The sequence below is a fragment of the Coregonus lavaretus genome, assembly GCF_964263955.1.
Source record: "Coregonus lavaretus genome assembly, chromosome: 25".
NCBI classification, from domain to species: Eukaryota; Metazoa; Chordata; class Actinopteri; order Salmoniformes; family Salmonidae; genus Coregonus; species Coregonus lavaretus.
Genome location: NC_140012.1, coordinates 6494584 through 6513339, shown reverse-complemented (window position 1 = coordinate 6513339; position 18756 = coordinate 6494584). Strand labels below are relative to the sequence as shown.

Below are 18756 nucleotides of genomic sequence, written 5' to 3'. Positions count from 1 at the left end.
AAGCACAGTATATTGCATTGTTTATCATAAGATTTTGACGTCCACCATAGATTACATGTAAAAAAATATATAGAATATTCTAGTTTTGTTGAAATATATATTCGCAACATCTATGATGATACTGTAAAATTCAAAGACCTCAACTGACTATCTTCCTGTCGAATGTTTAGGAATCATTCTTCTCGTTAGCTTTTTTGACGGACACAATTCAGTGTTACACAACGAAATGTTACATGACCTGCTTCCAACTGAGAATGTTGACCTGAGATGACCATTCTTCACGATGTCGAGAATAGGACGTGTTTTATCTAGGTTGTCACACCATTCTCTGTGTCGTGAGACTGTGATTTATGGTACCAAGACAAAGCAGAGGTATGTACAATATGATAAATATATAGCTACCTATGCAGTAGCCGATTAAACTAAACTCCAGTTGAGTTTAGGCGGCTAGCTATACAGATCACTTTCATGGACAGACAGTGGTTCAATGACAATTAATCAAACAAACCTGACCATCACTCACACAGTGTTCCCAAGTTCCTGTCACTGGTTATTTTACCTTTTAGATTGAATAAGGGGCTCTATTCGACCTTCCTGCACCTCACGTGATTAACCAGGAGTGACTGACAGCGATAGCTTGCTAGCTACATTTCCTACGGTCATATGTGATCTTGTGTAGTTGCATAACTGAACCCTTTAAAAATAATAATAATAATTGCAAAACAGCTTTCTGTATGTTGCCAAAAAATGCTAGATGCACAGCTCAGCTCCCAAAATATTACATTATTTGGCTGACGCTCTTATCCAGTGCAACCACATATCTGGACAATCACATATGTCATTGTAAGAACGTTTTTCCTCAAAGTAGCGATCAGGAAAGACAGTACTAGTAGGGGGGAAGTCAAGGGTGGGGAGTGGCATTACAGGTGGCACTACTGCATTGAGTGACATTTCTTGATATGTTGTAACAGTTGTCATTGTGGCTTGTTTGTTTTTGTCGATTCTACAAAGGTTGCGTTTCTTTTTTTTTAGATTGAACCATGCACGGACCCTCTCCCTGACCTCCCAGAGGCTGGGTAAGTCAAAAACAGCAGATGAGGATGGCGAGGAGCTCAGTCATCCCATCAAGTTCACTACCAGCAAAGCCAGTCACAAGACTTGGAATGTAGACCAGTCCCTGGGAAGCAAGTATCAGCGACCATGGTGGAAAGTCCTCCCCATCAGTCTCTTTGGGTTGAGCTTCTTGCTGTGGTGTGCACTGAGGGGCGAGACGAACATTGATGAACAGCTTGAGAAGAATCTTTATGAACATTTACCTGGCTTACTCTTGGATGAAGAGGAAGAACAAAGCAAACCTAGCTAATATTGTGCAACTGAAAAAGTCTAATTTCAGGTTATTTTAGCTAGATTAGGCAATGTCTGTGGCCCTTGAGCAAGGCACTTAACCCTAATTGCTCCTGTAAGTCGCTCTGGATAAGAGCGTCTGCTAAATGACCAAAATGTAAAATGTAAATGCATGCACAATTGGTGTATGCTTCCATGTCGATGAGCAGTGAGCATAAGAGGTATTAATGCTCTGGCCATCCACCTGTAAGTGCAGAGGTTGTTCAATAATTAAGGTGCAAAATGCAATTGTCATTCAAATGTTCACTATCCAAGATTTAGACTTTGTATGAACCTCAACATTTAGTTGTCAGAATCGTGTGAAGGAAAGGTAACCATGTTTCCGTCTAACCTTTTTATGCAGGTAGTCATTCTGTAAAAAAAAAAAAAACGGTGTTGGTACAACTTCAGAAATGTCGACATTGCTCATTTGACATGGTGGCATATTTTTGAAAATAATTATGCAGCAATTGCAGTGAAAATGCTGTTATGTGCAAATATTGATAGAATAACCAGACATAAACTTGCAGTCACCCGATGCTATGTTTGTGGTCCTCCCACAGCGACCTGGAAAGGCATGCAGTTTATTATGCTACAGATGAAAGTGATGAACTTCACAGGGTGATGATTAGTGTGATGCTCCTTTCCAATAAAGACTTTCTTCATTTGTATGCTGGTGACATGATCGGTGCTTGGCTGCCAATTGACAAATTCTTGCTATTATCCATAATCTCATGTACCCTATGCACCAGGGATGGGTAACTGATAGGGGTAAAGGCCACAAAATCTGAACTCATGAGGGGCTGCAGTGGCTCACGAGTCTGGTACCCACAACCTTAGCCATCACGTAGATTTAACTGGCAGTCACGCGACGCTATTGTGTGGTCCTCCCACTACGACTCGGAAAGCAAGCAGTTTATTAAATTACAGATTAAATAATGAACTTCACAGGGTGGTGAAAGTGCAATGTGATCTTTCTCCTTTCCAATAAAGAGGGTCTTATTCTGGTGACATGATCGATGCTTGAGATATTTCGATATTTTACATTTTAGCAGACGCTCTTATCCAGAGCGACTTACAGGAGCAATTAGGGTTAAGTGTCTTGCTCAAGGGCACATCGAGAAAAAAAGACCGTGCCCCCAGGACAGAGTTTGAGAAACCCTGGGCTAGAGCGCACGTGTCAATACCAGAGTTGTCATTCGCTATAACACATTGTGACAAAACCATTAGTAGTTGATAATGTGATGAAAAGCCATGTAATTTTTTTTTTTTTTGTAGTTAGATTACGTGGGAATTAAACCGCAAAAGTTGTGCACTACATTACGCACATACTTTTATCTGCAACAAGTCAATTTGTTGAAACATCGCTGGTGGTTTTTATGCAGATTTTAGAATATTCACATGAAAATGTCACAAATTGGATGGAAACCTAGCGACTGAAACTGCTGATTCACAACCAAATTTGACCTTGTGTATACTATTGTAATTCAACAGTAAATTCAGACCGTCAAGTATGCCTCAGCCATGGCCAAGAAAGTATAGGTCAGCCCAGGATTTGCATAAATGAGTGGGAGCCATACACCAAAAAAGGTAGTCCAAGTGAGGTAGTGGAAAGTGTATTTACAACAAATGGCCATAATGTGATATGCATGCATACTACATTAAGATGACCTAAAGGTATAGATGAACAATTTCAAAAATACAGTTTCAAAACCTGAGAGAAAGGTTAGGAATGTTTTTGCATGACACCTGCTACTCCTGTACTACAAATCCCAAGCTTTTATCCTACTAGTGAGACGTACAAAAATGTACTACATACAGTGGGGAAAAAAAGTATTTAGTCAGCCACCAATTGTGTAAGTTCTCCCACTTAAAAAGATGAGAGAGGCCTGTAATTTTCATCATAGGTACACGTCAACTATGACAGACAAAATGAGGAAAAAAAATCCAGAAAATCACATTGTAGGATTTTTAATGAATTTATTTGCAAATTATGGTGGAAAATAAGTATTTGGTCAATAACAAAAGTTTCTCAATACTTTGTTATATACCCTTTGTTGGCAATGACACAGGTCAAACGTTTTCTGTAAGTCTTCACAAGGTTTTCACACACTGTTGCTGGTATTTTGGCCCATTCCTCCATGCAGATCTCCTCTAGAGCAGTGATGTTTTGGGGCTGTCGCTGGGCAACACAGACTTTCAACTCCCTCCAAAGATTTTCTATGGGGTTGAGATCTGGAGACTGGCTAGGCCACTCCAGGACCTTGAAATGCTTCTTACGAAGCCACTCCTTCGTTGCCCGGACGGTGTGTTTGGGATCATTGTCATGCTGAAAGACCCAGCCACGTTTCATCTTCAATGCCCTTGCTGATGGAAGGAGGTTTTCACTCAAAATCTCACGATACATGGCCCCATTCATTCTTTCCTTTACATTTACATTACATTTACGTCATTTAGCAGACGCTCTTATCCAGAGCGACTTACAAATAGGTGCATTCACCTTATAGCCAGTGGGACTTTTTTTTGGGGGGGGGGTCCCTTTGCAGAAAAACAGCCCCAAAGCATGATATTTCCACCCCCATGCTTCACAGTAGGTATGGTGTTCTTTGGATGCAACTCAGCATTCTTTGTCCTCCAAACACGACGAGTTGAGTTTTTACCAAAAAGTTATATTTTGGTTTCATCTGACCATATGACATTCTCCCAATCCTCTTCTGGATCATCCAAATGCACTCTAGCAAACTTCAGACGGGCCTGGACATGTACTGGCTTAAGCAGGGGGACACGTCTGGCACTGCAGGATTTGAGTCCCTGGCGGCGTAGTGTGTTACTGATGGTAGGCTTTGTTACTTTGGTCCCAGCTCTCTGCAGGTCATTCACTAGGTCCCCCGTGTGGTTCTGGGATTTTTGCTCACCGTTCTTGTGATCATTTTGACCCCACGGGGTGAGATCTTGCGTGGAGCCCCAGATCGAGGGAGATTATCAGTGGTCTTGTTTTATTTTTTTATTTTTATTTCACCTTTATTTAACCAGGTAAACCAGTTGAGAACAAGTTCTCATTTACAACTGCGACCTGGCCAAGATAAAGCAAAGCAGTGCGATAAAAACAACAACACAGAGTTACATATGGGGTAAAACAAAACAAAAATCAAAAAAATACAACAGAAATACAATTAATATACAGTGTGCAAATTTAGCAAGTTATGGAGGTAAGGCAATAAAATAGGCTATAGTGCAAAATAATTACAATTTAGTATTAACACTGGAATGATGTGCAAGAGATGATGTGCAAATAGAGATACTGGGGTACAGATGAGCAAAATAAATAACAATATAGGGATGAGGTAGTTGGGCGGGCTAATTTCAGATGGGCTGTGTACAGGTGCAGTGATCGGTAAGGTGCTCTGACAACTGATGCTTAAAGTTAGTGAGGGAGATAAGTGTCTCCAGCTTCAGAGATTTTTGCAATTTGTTCCAGTCATTGGCAGCAGAGAACTGGAAGGAATTGCGGCCAAAGGAGGTGTTGGCTTTGGGGATGACCAGTGAGATATACCCGCTGGAGCGCAGACTACGGGTGGGTGTTGCTATGGTGACCAATGAGCTAAGATAAGGCGGGGATTTGCCTAGCAGTGATTTATAGATGGCCTGGAGCCAGTGGGTTTGGCGACGAATATGTAGTGAGGACCAGCCAACAAGAGCGTACAGGTCACAGTGGTGGGTATTATATGGGGCTTTGGAGACAAAACGGATGGCACTGTGATAGACAACATCCAATTTGCTGAGTAGAGTGTTGGAGGCTATTTTGTAAATGACATCGCCGAAGTCAAGGATCGGTAGGATAGTCAGTTTTACGAGGGCATGTTTGGCAGCATGAGTGAAGGAGGCTTTGTTGCGAAATAGGAAACCGATTCTAGATTTAACTTTGGATTGGAGATTCTTAATGTGAGTCTGGAAGGAGAGTTTACAGTCTAACCAGACACCTAGATATTTGTAGTTGTCCACGTACTCTAGGTCAGACCCGTCTAGAGTAGTGATTCTAGTCGGGTGGGCGGGTGCAAGCAGCGTTCGGTTGAAGAGCATGCATTTTGTTTTACTAGTGTTTAAGAGCAGTTGGAGGCTACTGAAGGAGTGTTGTATGGAATTGAAGCTCGTTTGGAGGTTTGTTAACACAGTGTCCAATGAAGGGCCAGATGTATACAAAATGGTGTCGTCTGCGTAGAGGTGGATCTGAGAGTCACCAGCAGCAAGAGCGACGTCATTGATATACACAGAGAAAAGAGTTGGCCCAAGAATTGAACCCTGTGGCACCCCCATAGAGACTGCCATAGGTCCAGACAACAGGCCCTCCGATTTGACACATTGAACTCTATCTGAGAAGTAGTTGGTGAACCAGGCGAGGCAGTCATTTGAGAAACCAAGGCTATTTAGTCTGCCAATAAGAATGCGGTGGTTGACAGAGTCGAAAGCCTTGGCCAGGTCAATGAAAACGGCTGCACAGTACTGTCTATTATCGATCGCGGTTATAATATCATTTAGGACCTTGAGCGTGGCTGAAGTGCACCCATGACCAGCTCGGAAACCGGATTGCATAGCGGAGAAGGTACGGTGGGATTCGAAATGGTTGGTGATCTGTTTGTTGACTTGGCTTTCAAAAACTTTTGAAAGGCAGGGCAGGATGGATATGGGTCTGTAACAGTTTGGATCTAGAGTGTCACCCCCTTTGAAGAGGGGGATGACCGCGGCAGCTTTCCAATCTCTGGGGATCTCAGACGTTACGAAAGAGAGGTTGAACAGGCTAGTAATAGGGGTTGCGACAATTTCGGCGGCTAGTTTTAGAAAGAAAGGGTCCAGATTGTCTAGTCTTGTATGTCTTCCATTTCCTAATAATTGCTCCCACAGTTGATTTCTTCAAACCAAGCTGCTTACCTATTGCAGATTCAGTCTTCCCAGTCTGGTGCAGGTCTACAATTTTGTTTCTGGTGTCCTTTGACAGCTCTTTGGTCTTGGCCATAGTGGAGTTTGGAGTGTGACTGTTTGAGGTTGTGGACAGGTGTCTTTTATACTGATAACAAGTTCAAACAGGTGCCATTAATACAGGTAACGAGTGGAGGACAGAGGAGCCTCTTAAAGAAGAAGTTACAGGTCTGTGAGAGCCAGGAATCTTGCTTGTTTGTAGGTGACCAAATACTTATTTCCCACCATAATTTGCAAATAAATTCATAAAAAATCCTACAATGTGATTTTCTGGATTTTATTTTCTCAATTTGTCTGTCATAGTTGACGTGTACCTATGATGAAAATTACAGGCCTCTCTCATCTTTTTAAGTGGGAGAACTTGCACAATTGGTGGCTGACTAAATACTTTTTTCCCCCACTGTATGTGTGAATGGAATGAATGATTCTACTGTTGGAAGTGATCATTTCACGATTTCGTGTACCATGAACTTTGATGTTACTATTCCAGATAGGGTACCATTCAGAAGATGGTGCTTTCATAAAGCAGACTGGGAAAATGTTTGGTGATCATTGCTTAAAGTCTGTTGGACAGTTGTCTTTAGAGAGGCCGGTTGATGTATGTGCTGTCTCTGTGAACTCTCTGATTTTGAGTGCTGTGAATGTATATATACACAAGTGAGTGAAGTGGGTGAGAAAAGGAAGGTGGTTCCTTGGTGGACTGCGGCATTCGAGAAAGAAGTAGGGCTTATAGAGTGTTGTGTAGGAATATGACTCCTGAGAATCTAGTTGATTTCCAAAGGAAGAGAGCTTTAGTACGGAGGGTCATTAAGTCTGTCAAGAGAAATGCATGGAGACAGTTCTGCTCTACAATAGGCAGGGGTACTGAGCTGGCGTCTATGTTGAAGATGATGACCGGTCGAAGCAAGTCCATTCAAATTCCAGTTTTGGTTGTGGGTCAAAAAATGGTCGTAACTGATAAAGAAAAAGCTGACTTGTTGGGGAACATTTGCTAGGGTACATAGTGGGGTTACTTTGGATGAAGTATATAAGCAACACAGGTATGAGATCTTAAATGCTCATGTTAATGTGTATAAGAAAAGAGATACTGTTGACTCTTCTTTAGATGCTGATTTTACCATACATGAGATGCGTTCAGCCTTTATAGGCTGTGGATAGACAGCCCCAGGTCATGATCAGTTGTGCTATGTAATGTTTAAGCTTCTATCTGATGAGGTCATACATGTTCTCCTGTGATTATTTAATTAGATTTGGAGAAAGGGGGTTATACCTTCTGGTTGGAAACGTGCAGTAATATTACCTTTTGTAAAGCCTGGTATGGACCCTTCATGTGCTGATAGTTATATACCAATAGCACTGACCTCTAACTTGTGTAAACGGATGGAAAAGATGATTGTCAATAGATTGTCATATTTCCTGGAACATAGAGGTTTATTGAGTCAAAGTCAAAGTGGATTCCATAAAGGTAGATCTACTTTGGATGCATTAGTAAAGGTGAGCAATGAAGTTGAAAAAACGATTTTCTGACATTGAAAAGGCTTATGACACTATGTGGAGAGAAGGCCTACTGATTAAGATGGAAAGACTTGGTATTGGTGGGAGATTATATAACTGGGTTTTGGCCTTCTTATTTAAAATCGCTCTTTTCGAGTTAAAATAGGATCCATTTTATCTGATGCCTGTGGAGTTGACAATGGATTCCTCAAGACAGTCCTATCAGTCCTATTTTGTTCAACATTATGATTAACGATGTGCTTTCGAATGTAGGTAGGGGTATTGGGGCTTCCCTACATGCTGATGATGGAGCTATTTGGAAGAGGGGAAGGAATGTCTCTCGTGATCAAATCTATTCAACAATCTATAGTGGATGTTGAAAGATGGTCGATTGACTGGGGTTTTAAATTGTCAGTGGCGAAGTCTTGTTGTATGTTCTTCACGAAGAAGAAAGTTGCTGATAATATACAGTTGTTTCTGTATGGACAGCCTATGGGGAAGGTTTCTAAGTACAAATATTTGGGTCTATGGTTCAATGAGCGATTTACATGGACAGATCTCATAAATGTTGAAACAAAGTGTAAGAAGGTGGTGAATCTTATGAGCTCGGTCTCTGGTTATGAATGAGGTGCTGACAGACAAACGTTAATGGATATTTATAGAGCTCTGATCAGGACGACAATTGATTACATTTTTTACATTTTACGTCATTTAGCAGACGCTCTTATCCAGAGCGACTTACAGTTAGTGCATACATTATTCTTTTTTAAATTTATTTTCATACTGGCCCCCCGTGGGAATCGAACCCACAACCCTGGCGTTGCAAACACCATGCTCTACCAACTGAGCTACCTCCCTGCCGGCCATTCCCTCCCCTGGACGACGCTGGGCCAATTGTGCGCCGCCCCATTGGTCTCCCGGTTGCGGCCGGCTACAGCAGAGCCTGGATTCGAACCAGGATCTCTAGTGGCACCTTAGACCACTGTGCCACTCGGGAGGTGTATAGTTTATGGAACAGCTGCGAAGACTTGGCTTCAGAAGCTGGACAGAATCCAGTATATAGCTTTAAGGATATGTATTGGTGCAAGTGAGGTTGAGCATCCCACTGCTACTGTTCTAGATGACTTTTGGGAATATACTAGTAGACAACGCAGCAGTTTTGGTTGGACAGTTGGAAAGCTTGCTGATGAGAGTGGTTAGAGGGAGTTGGAGGTTGGCCCTTCTGTGGTGATAGGGAATGTTCCTCCATGGTTCCTCCCAGATCCTGATGTTGATCTATCGTTGGTAGAGAAAAGGAAAGTGGTCAGAAGTCAGTGATATAGGGAAACTGGTTGACAATGACATTGGTAGAAGTTTTTATGCTTTTCTACCGCTTTTCACAGATGGAGCCAAGGACTCAGATAGTGGGCGCACAGGAGCAGGCATTTACGGTCCTGAATTTGATGTGCAGATACAGTGCCTTGCAAAAGTATTCATCCCCCTTGGTGTTTTTCCTATTTTGTTGCATTACAACTTGTAATTTAAATGGATTTTGATTTTGATTTCATGTAATGGACATACACAAAATAGTCAAAATTGGTGAAGTGAAATGAAAATAATTACTTGTTTCAAAAAATTATGTATTCACCACCTTTACTATGAAGCCCCTAAATATGATCTGGTGCAACCAATTACCTTCAGAAGTCACATAATTAGTTAAATAAAGTCCACCTGTGTGCAATCTAAGTCACATGATCTATCACATGATCTCAGTATATATACACACCTGTTCTGAAAGGCCCCAGAGTCTGCAACACCACTAAGCAAGGGGCACAACCAAGGAAGGTGGTTCCTTGGTGGACTGAAGAGTGCACTGCGGCAAGACCAAGGAGCTCTCCAAACAGGTCAGGGACAAAGTTGTGGAGAAGTACAGATCAGGGTTGGGTTATAAAAACATATCTGAAACTTTGAACATCTCACGGATCACCATTAAATCCATTATTAAAAAATGGAAAGAATATAGCACCACAACAAACCTGCCAAGAGAGGGCCGCCCACCAAAACTCAAGGACCAGGCAAGGAGGGCATTAATCAGAGAGGCAACAAAGAGACCAAAGATAACCCTGAAAGAGCTGCAAAGCTCCACAGTGGAGATTGGAGTATTTGTCCATAGGACCACTTTAAGCCGTACACTCCACAGAGCTGGGCTTTACAGAAGAGTGACCAGAAAAAAGCCATTGCTTAAAGAAGAAAATAAGCAAACAGGTTTGGTGTTCGCCAAAAGGCATGTGGGAGACTCCACAAACACATGGAAGAAGGTACTCTGGTCAGATGAGACTAAAATTGAGCTTTTTGGCCATCAAGGAAACTGGTCAGAATTGAAGGAAAGATGGATGGCGCTAAATACAGGGAAATTATTGAGGGAAACCTGTTTCAGTCTTCCAGACAATGACCCAAAGTATACTGCTAAAGCAACATTCAAGTGGTTTAAGGGGAAACATTTAAATGTCTTGGAATGGCCTAGTCAAAGCCCAGACCTAAATCCAATTGAGAATCTGTGGTATGACTTAAAGATTGCTGTACACCAGCGGAACCCATCCAACTTGAAGGAGCTGGAGCATTTTTTCCTTGAAGAATGGGCAAAAATCCCAGTGGCTAGATGTGCCAAGCTTATAGAGACATACCCCAAGAGACTTGCAGCTGTAATTGCTGTAAAAGGTGGCTCTACAAAGTATTGAATTTGGGGGGGGGGGGGGGGGTGAATAGTTATGCATGCTCAAGTTCTGCTTTTTTGTCTTATTTCTTGTTAGTTTCACAAAAAAAATTATTTTGCATCTTCAAAGTGGTAGGTATGTTGTGTAAGTCAAATGATACAAACCCCCCAAAAATCCATTTTAATTCCAGGTTGTAAGGCAACAAAATAGGAAAAATGCCAAGGGTGGTGAATACTTTCGCAAGCCACTGTATGTAGAAGACTAACAGATGAACTGTCAGTATATTCAGTTGAACTGTTGCCGATAATAGTTGCCCTCCAGTGGGTGGAGGACGTACAACCTGTTAGAATTATAGTATGGTCAGATTCTCTGTCTGTATTGAATAGTTTATCATCTGGTAAATATAATAGGAGTGACCTACTATTGGAGGTATTAATGTCATTATGGAGAATTGAGAGATTGGGTGTAGAAGTAAGATTCTGCTGGGTCCCAGCACATTCGGGTGTGGAAGGGAATGAAATTGTAGACCAGTTAGCCAAAAGAGGTTTGAAACTAGATATAATTGACATAAATGTTCCACTGGGTAGAGGTGAGGCCACATGTATGATCAGAGCCATTTTGATAGATGTGTGGCAGAAGAGATGGGACTCTGAGCACAAGGGCCGGCATTTATATGCCCTCCAAAGAAAGGTCGGTGGACCAAGATTCAAAAGTCAGATTAGGAAGGAAGAGGTGGCGTTTGCTCGATTGCGCTTAGGACATTGTACATTGAACTTGTCATTACATCTGGTTGGCAAGAATGTGAATGGTTTGTGTCTGGAGTGTATGGTCGATGAAACAGTGGAGCATGTGTTGTTATATTGCTGTAAGTATGTTGAAGAGAGGGAAAGATTGAAGTGTAGGGTCATTGAGGTTGGACGGGGTTGGGGGTGTTTGGAAGGGATTTTGGGGTTGGGGGAGGGTCTATTAGAAGTTAGTAGGGCTTTTTTTTATTTTCTCAGAAGTATTGAGTTAGGTAGGAGGATTTCGAAATGGTTTTATCCATCATCTTAGCTAACACTATTCATATCAAAAGTGCACACGACTGTTCTTTCATGTTCCTCACACAGCTAGAGGCTCTCAACCCAGCATGACAGAGATTTTGTCCTGTTAAATGATGGAAAATCAGCTGGTTAGGCTTCCTCTTGAATTTGAGTGCTACAGGATAAGGTTGAGAAGGAAGGGAAAATTACCAGGGCCCATATATAGGAAGTTACAATAGTGGGGACCTGATGCTTGATCAGCACTCCTCCTCTAAGACTCTTTATGAATATGGGCCCAGGACATGAATTGGCACTGGTTTTATTCGGTGACAATGTTTACTCACCCTCTACGGCAATGGATAGTTCTCCCAACTTTGCAAAGCTCTCTCTGAAGGCTGGCTCCCCTGGTTGAAAGAAAATAAGATCCAACATAAGAGTCAGAAAATATAACAATAACATCCATAGTTATGCCAAACTTGCAAACAGTCACCCTACTGTCAATTACTGTCCGAAACGTTAGAGCAAGGCATTTAACTAGCTAAAGTTAGCTAGCTTATTGTCTTCGAGAAGGTCTGTTACTTATGCACTTCTAGCTCAAAAGTTCGGCACAATGTAAAAACGCTTGATTGCATCGACGCTAGCTGCTAGCTAGCTAGGAGTCTAATGTTCAACACAGCGTGGACTCGTTTGATATCAAATTATACTGAACAAAAATATAAATGCAACAGTAACGCAACGATTTTACTGAGTTACAGTTCATATAAGGAAATCAGTCAATTGAAAGAAATTCATTAGGTCCTAATATATGTATTTTACATGACTGGGCAGAGCCAGAGCCACAGCCACAGGGGAGCCAGGCCCAGCCAATCAGAATGAGTTTTTCCCCACAAAATGGCTTAATTACAGACAGAAATACTCAGTTTCATCAGCTGTCCGGGTGGCTGGTCTCAGACAATCCCGCAGGTGAAGAAGCCGGATGTGGAGGTCATGGGCTGGCGTGGTTACACGTGGTCTGCGGTTGTGAGGCCGGTTGGACGTACTGCCAAATTCTCTAAAATGATGTTGGAGGCCACTTATGCTAGAGAAATTAACATTTAATTATCTGGCAACAGCTCTGGTGTACATTCCTGCAGCAGCATGCCAATTGCACGCTCCCGCAAAACGTGATGCATCTGTGGCATTGTGTTGTGTGACAAAACTGCACATTTGAGAGAAATAAGCTTTTTGTGCGTATGGAAAAAATCTGGGATCTTTTATTTCAGCTCATGAAACATGGGATCAAAACTTTACATGTTGCGTTTATATTTTTGTTCAGGATATGTAGTGTATAGTGTATGTATCATGGACTACCATGAGGGCAACCAACGGCGACACTCGATCCGTCCCATTTTCTTGACTACCAGCGTAGCTACCTGGTAAATCAAGCTCTTCTCTTGGCGAACCCCAGTTGGCAGAAGAGTGAAAACATATTCTCACCCAAAAGCCTTTAATGCAGTTATTTGCTGTTCTTTCAACTAAGTTAAATTACAAGCATTTACCTGCGATAACATCTCCACATCTGTGTACGCAACCAATAAACTTTGATTTGCCCTCCAGTTCTGATATAACTGCTGCTATAGCAGCATCAACGCCAAACTCCTCAAGAGAAGCCATAGTTGTTCTTCTTCTTTGGGATTGGGTTGGCGGATCGCATCCAACTCTAAGGCGCATACACCGTCACCTACTGTACTGGAGTGTGAGGCCAGTCACGGCCTACCTAAATTAACTTCCGGTAATACAAAATTGGGAAAAAGTAAAATGACCCTGCCTACTATTAGCCCTTACTAAAAAACAACAACACCCCATTCCACTATTTAACCCTATTTAATCCTACAACCCTCCGTGTAGTTCAGTTGGTAGAGCATGAAGCTTGCAACGCCAGGGTTGTGGGTTCGTTTCCCACGGGGGGCCAGTATAAAAATAAATAAAATGTATGCACTCACTAACTGTATGTCGCTCTGGATAAGAGCGTCTGCTAAATGACTCAAATGTAAAATGTACTCCAGGCCATCGGTCTGGGAGGACAGAACACTACCACTCAACACCCCCTACAAATCTTCTGCAGTAAAACCTCGCAATCCCAAGTACTTCTCTGCAGCTGCCACCACAACCTCTATTTTCTGTAATTTACGTTCCATTTCTGCAGTACAGTTGCCAACCATTGGCAGCAGCTAATGGGGTTCCCTAATATATACAAATACAAATTCGGAAAGTATTCAGACCCCTTGACTTTTTCCATATTTTGTTGCGTTACAGCCTTATTCTAAAATTGATGATGATTTTGAATTTTTTTTATCCATCTACACACAATACCCGATAATGACAAAGCGAAAACAGGTTTTTAGAAATGTTCGCAAATGTATTAAAAATAAAAAACCGAAATAGAATTTACATAAGTATTCAGACCCTTTTCTATGAGACTCGAAATTGAGCTCAGGTGCATCCTGTTTCCATTGATCATCCTTGAGATGTTTCTACAACTTGATTGGAGTCCACCTGTGGTAAATTCAATTGATTGGACATGATTTGGAAAGGCACACACCTGTCTATATAAAGGTCCCACAGTTGGAAGTTCATGTCAGAGCAAAAACAAAGCCATGCCATGATTGCGTCGAGGCACAGATCAAGGGAAGGGTACCAAAACATTTCTGCATCATTGAAGGTCCCCAAGAACACAGTGGCCTCCATCATTCTTAAATGGAAGAAGTTTGGAACCACCAAGACTCTTCCTAGAACTGGCCATACTGAGCAATTGGGGGAGAAGGGCTTTGGTCAGGGAGGTGACCAAGAACCTGATGGTCACTCTGACAGAGCTCCAGAGTTCCTCTGTGGAGATGGGAGAACCTTCCAGAAGGACAATCATCTCTGCAGCACTCCACCAAATCAGGCCTTTATGGTAGAGTGGCCAGGCGGAAGCCACTCCTCAGTAAAAGGCACATGACAGCCCGCTTGGAGTTTGCCAAAATGCCCCTAAAGGACTTTGAACATGAGAAACAAGATTCTCTTGTCTGATGAAACCAAGATTGAACTCTTTGGCCTGAATGCCAAGCGTCACGTCTGGAGGAAATCTGGAACCATCCCTACGGTGAAGCATGGTGGTGGCAGCATCATGCTGTGGGGATGTTTTTCAGCGGCAGGGACTGGAAGACTAGCTAGCTTGCGAGTTACCGACACCTTGTGCTAGCTGCATGCAGTGTCGCCCTCTCCTCTCACCTGCTGTGTACCCGAGAAAACCTTGCCCGACAGGCGGGGGCAAAGGACACTGTCTACCGGTCTCCCCCGCATCCTAGTTAGAGACACATTTTCTCCCGCCTGCTGTGTACCGGAGAAAACCGTGCCCTAACATATGGGGGTGAAGGACAGGTACTACTAGCTACTCAGGTACACAGCATGTGGGAGGCGGGAACGACACCATGTGCTAGGTAGTTTGCTAGATAGCTAGCACTCGTGGCACCCCATTTGCCATGTACCAGAGTCCTCCTTAGGACTAGCTGGCTAAGATAGCACACTGTCCTTCACTACCGCCCTGCCAAACACCTTCCCTCGCTGTCGTTAACAGAACTGCAGGAAAACAGTACCCGACAGGTAAAAAATCTGGGTAAGAAATCATGTGAAGTGCTGACCCCCAGCCCCAGTGTAGCTTCTCATTCCAAACGCACATCTGGTTGTATGATACTGTAGCAGATAGACGACTTCCAGGGCTCTGTGGGTTTGTCCTGGTGTCATAGCTTAAAAATGGACCAATAGAAGTATAAGGAGGAATGCCCACATGCAGGAACGACCCGAATTGCAGACTGCAGTTGCACCCTTATCGTTTCTAAGCATGAGCTTAGCTAGCCAACGTTGCCATGACATCGCCTACAAGTGTGATGGTGGATTTCTATTGGAGAAGCAGTTTTTAGCTTTTTATCTTCATACTGTACTGTCTTTGATCTGGTCGGTGCCATCCGGAATCCATGGGACTCTAAAGAACAGACAATGACTCTTCTGTTTCACCACTCACGCCACCCTGTCTGCGTCAAACCAAACGACGAGCATCACAAACACCAGGAATCTTTCCCTTCAGTTGGTCCACTTTCACATTTACCGCTACCCCAGTAATCACTCCTTTCATTGGCGCCCTTTTCTTGAGAGCAAAACAAGTCACATCTCTTGTCCCAATTCGTTTGGCGTGAAGCGTCTGCTCCTTCTGACCAGCAGAAACACAAACAATTATCACAAGACCACTTCGGTTTACCTTCACCGATTCCACAGCACCCAACTCCGTTTTCACCCACCCTGAAACCACAAATGGATCAGCCAAAAGGCAGTGGTCCACCTTCTTCAAAAATGTCACTCCTACGCTGTAACATGGAGATATGGCCATGTGGGAACACTAACCCTATCAAGGTGTGCATCAATTTAACCTTTTTTTTCCTTTTTCATTTTCGCAGATATTAAAGATAAGGTCCTTATGCTTCCAAAACCGTACCGCAAGCGACATGTGTTAACAGATTGAGCGTCAGGGCTCTTAACAAAACGTCCCGCTACTGCCACTTGTTTCCGCCTACTGTTCTGGAGTGTGAATTCATTACACTTTATGACACAAAAGGGAAGGGGAAAAGGAAAGGGAAGAAAAATTGCCAACTAACAGGACACCCATTAAAACCTCACCACTATTCCACTACTTGGCCCCATCTGATCCTACACCAGGCTGGCAGCCTGAGAGGATGGGACACTATCTTTCAACACACTGTGTAACTCCTCTGCAGTAAAATCTTGTGCACCTACAGTGGGGAGAACAAGTATTTGATACACTGCCGATTTTGCAGGTTTTCCTACTTACAAAGCATGTAGAGGTCTATAATTTTTATCATAGGTACACTTCAACTGTGAGAGACTGAATCTAAAACAAAATCCAGAAAATCACATTGTATGATTTTTAAGTATTTAATTTGTATTTTATTGTATGACATAAGTATTTGATACATCAGAAAAACAGAACTTAATATTTGGTACAGAAACATTTCCTGTAGGTCTTGACCAGGTTTGCACACACTGCAGCAGGGATTTTGGCCCACTCCTCCATACTGACCTTCTCCAGATCCTTCAGGTTCCGGGACTTTCAGCTCCCTCCAAATATTTTCTATTGGGTTCAGGTCTGGAGACTGGCTAGGCCACCCAGGACCTTGAGATGCTTCTTACGGAGCCACTCCTTAGTTGCCCTGGCTGTGTGTTTCGGGTCGTTGTCATGCTGGAAGACCCAGCCACGACCCATCTTCAATGCTCTTACTGAGGGAAGGAGGTTGTTGGACAAGATCTCGCGATACATGGCCCCATCCATCCTCCCCTCAATAAGGTGCAGTCGTCCTGTCCCCTTTGCAGAAAAGCATCCCCAAAGAATGATGTTTCCACCTCCATGCTTCACGGTTGGGATGGTGTTCTTGGGGTTGTACTCATCCTTCTTCTTCCTCCAAACACGGCGAGTGGAGTTTAGACCAAAAAGCTTTATTTTTGTCTCATCAGACCACATGACCTTCTCCCATTCCTCCTCTGGATCATCCAGATGGTAATTGGCAAACTTCAGACGGGCCTGGACATGCGCTGGCTTGAGCAGGGGGACCTTGCATGCGCTGCAGGATCTACGCTGACGGCGTAGTGTCCAGGCCCGTTTCTGTACCAATGGTTTTCTTTGAGACTGTGGTCCCAGCTCTCTTCAGGTCATTGACCAGGTCCTGCCGTGTAGTTCTGGGCTGATCCCTCACCTTCCTCATGATCATTGATGCCCCACGAGGTGAGATCTTGCGCCATCTTGAACTTCTTCCATTTTCTAATAATTGCGCCAACAGTTGTTGCCTTCTCACCAAGCTGCTTTGCCTATTGTCCTGTAGCCCTTCCCAGCCTTGTGCAGGTCTACAATTTTATCCCTGATGTCCTTACACAGCTCTCTGGTCTTGGCCATTGTGTAGAGGTTGGAGTCTGTTTGATTGAGTGTGTGGACAGGTGTCTTTTATACAGGTAACAAGTTCAAACAGGTGCAGTTAATACAGGTAATGTGTGGAGAACAGGAGGGCTTCTTAAAGAAAAACTAACAGGTCTTTGAGAGCCGGAATTCTTACTGGTTGGTAGGTGATCAAATACTTATGTCATGCAATAAAATGCAAATTCATTACTTAAAAATCATACAATGTGATTTTCTGGATTTTTGTTTTAGATTCCGTCTCTCACAGTTGAAGTGTACCTATGATAAAAATTACAGACCTCTACATGCTTTGTAAGTAGGAAAACCTGCAAAATCGGCAGTGTATCAAATACTTGTTCTCCCCACTGTAAGTACTTCTCTGCAGCTGCCACCACTATATCTATTTACTGTGATTTCCGTTCCGTTTCTGTGTTACAGTTGATAACCATGGCTATGAACGCTAAGAAGCCAACCTTACTGAAACACAAACTTTTTTTATCACTCTCTATGGCCTCTGCCTACTCACAGGGAGCCTCTTAGGATCCCTCGCCCTGGATGAGTTCCTTGGTTGTTCAATGCCACATGCCATTCCAAAATGGCTGTGGTGGCTACTGCTAGCTAGCATGAGGAAGAAAATTGCAGTTTTCAGGGAAAACTAGCAGTATTTCAATCTTCTCGATGGAGCAGTGTGGATTAAGGTAAAACTTCGGAGTACAGTGGGGAAAAAAAGTATTTAGTCAGCCACCAATTGTGCAAGTTCTCCCACTTAAAAAGATGAGAGAGGCCTGTAATTTTCATCATATGTACACGTCAACTATGACAGACAAAATGAGGAAAAAAAATACAGAAAATCACATTGTATGATTTTTAAATGAATTTATTTGCAAATTATGGTGGAAAATAAGTATTTGGTCAATAACAAAAGTTTCTCAATACTTTGTTATATACCCTTTGTTGGCAATGACACAGGTCAAACGTTTTCTGTAAGTCTTCACAAGGTTTTCACACACTGTTGCTGGTATTTTGGCCCATTCCTCCATGCAGATCTCCTCTAGAGCAGTGATGTTTTGGGGCTGTCGCTGGCCAACACGGACTTTCAACTCCCTCCAAAGATTTTCTATGGGGTTGAGATCTGGAGACTGGCTAGGCCATTCCAGGACCTTGAAATGCTTCTTACGAAGCCACTCCTTCGTTGCCCGGGCGGTGTGTT

The 18756-nt window shown here is 42.9% G+C and overlaps 1 protein-coding gene across 3 annotated transcripts in view; it reads right to left on the bottom strand.

Annotated features, from left to right (window-relative positions):
• Positions 1-6750: 6750 nt before the first annotated feature.
• The window catches only part of LOC311100948 (GATOR2 complex protein WDR24-like), a 29173-nt gene continuing 17167 nt past the window's right edge, over positions 6751-18756 (bottom strand). For 2 of the 3 annotated variants that reach the window (XM_084141924.1, XM_084141925.1), the window contains exons 13-14: positions 11911-11970; positions 6751-9126 (exon numbers count right to left, since the gene is read on the bottom strand). In XM_084141924.1, coding sequence (XP_083998050.1) covers positions 8990-9126; positions 11911-11970 — 197 coding nt within the window. In that variant the 3' untranslated portion in view covers positions 6751-8989. The remainder of the gene's footprint in view (positions 9127-11910; positions 11971-18756) is intronic. The other variant, XM_084141926.1, reaches the window with a different exon arrangement.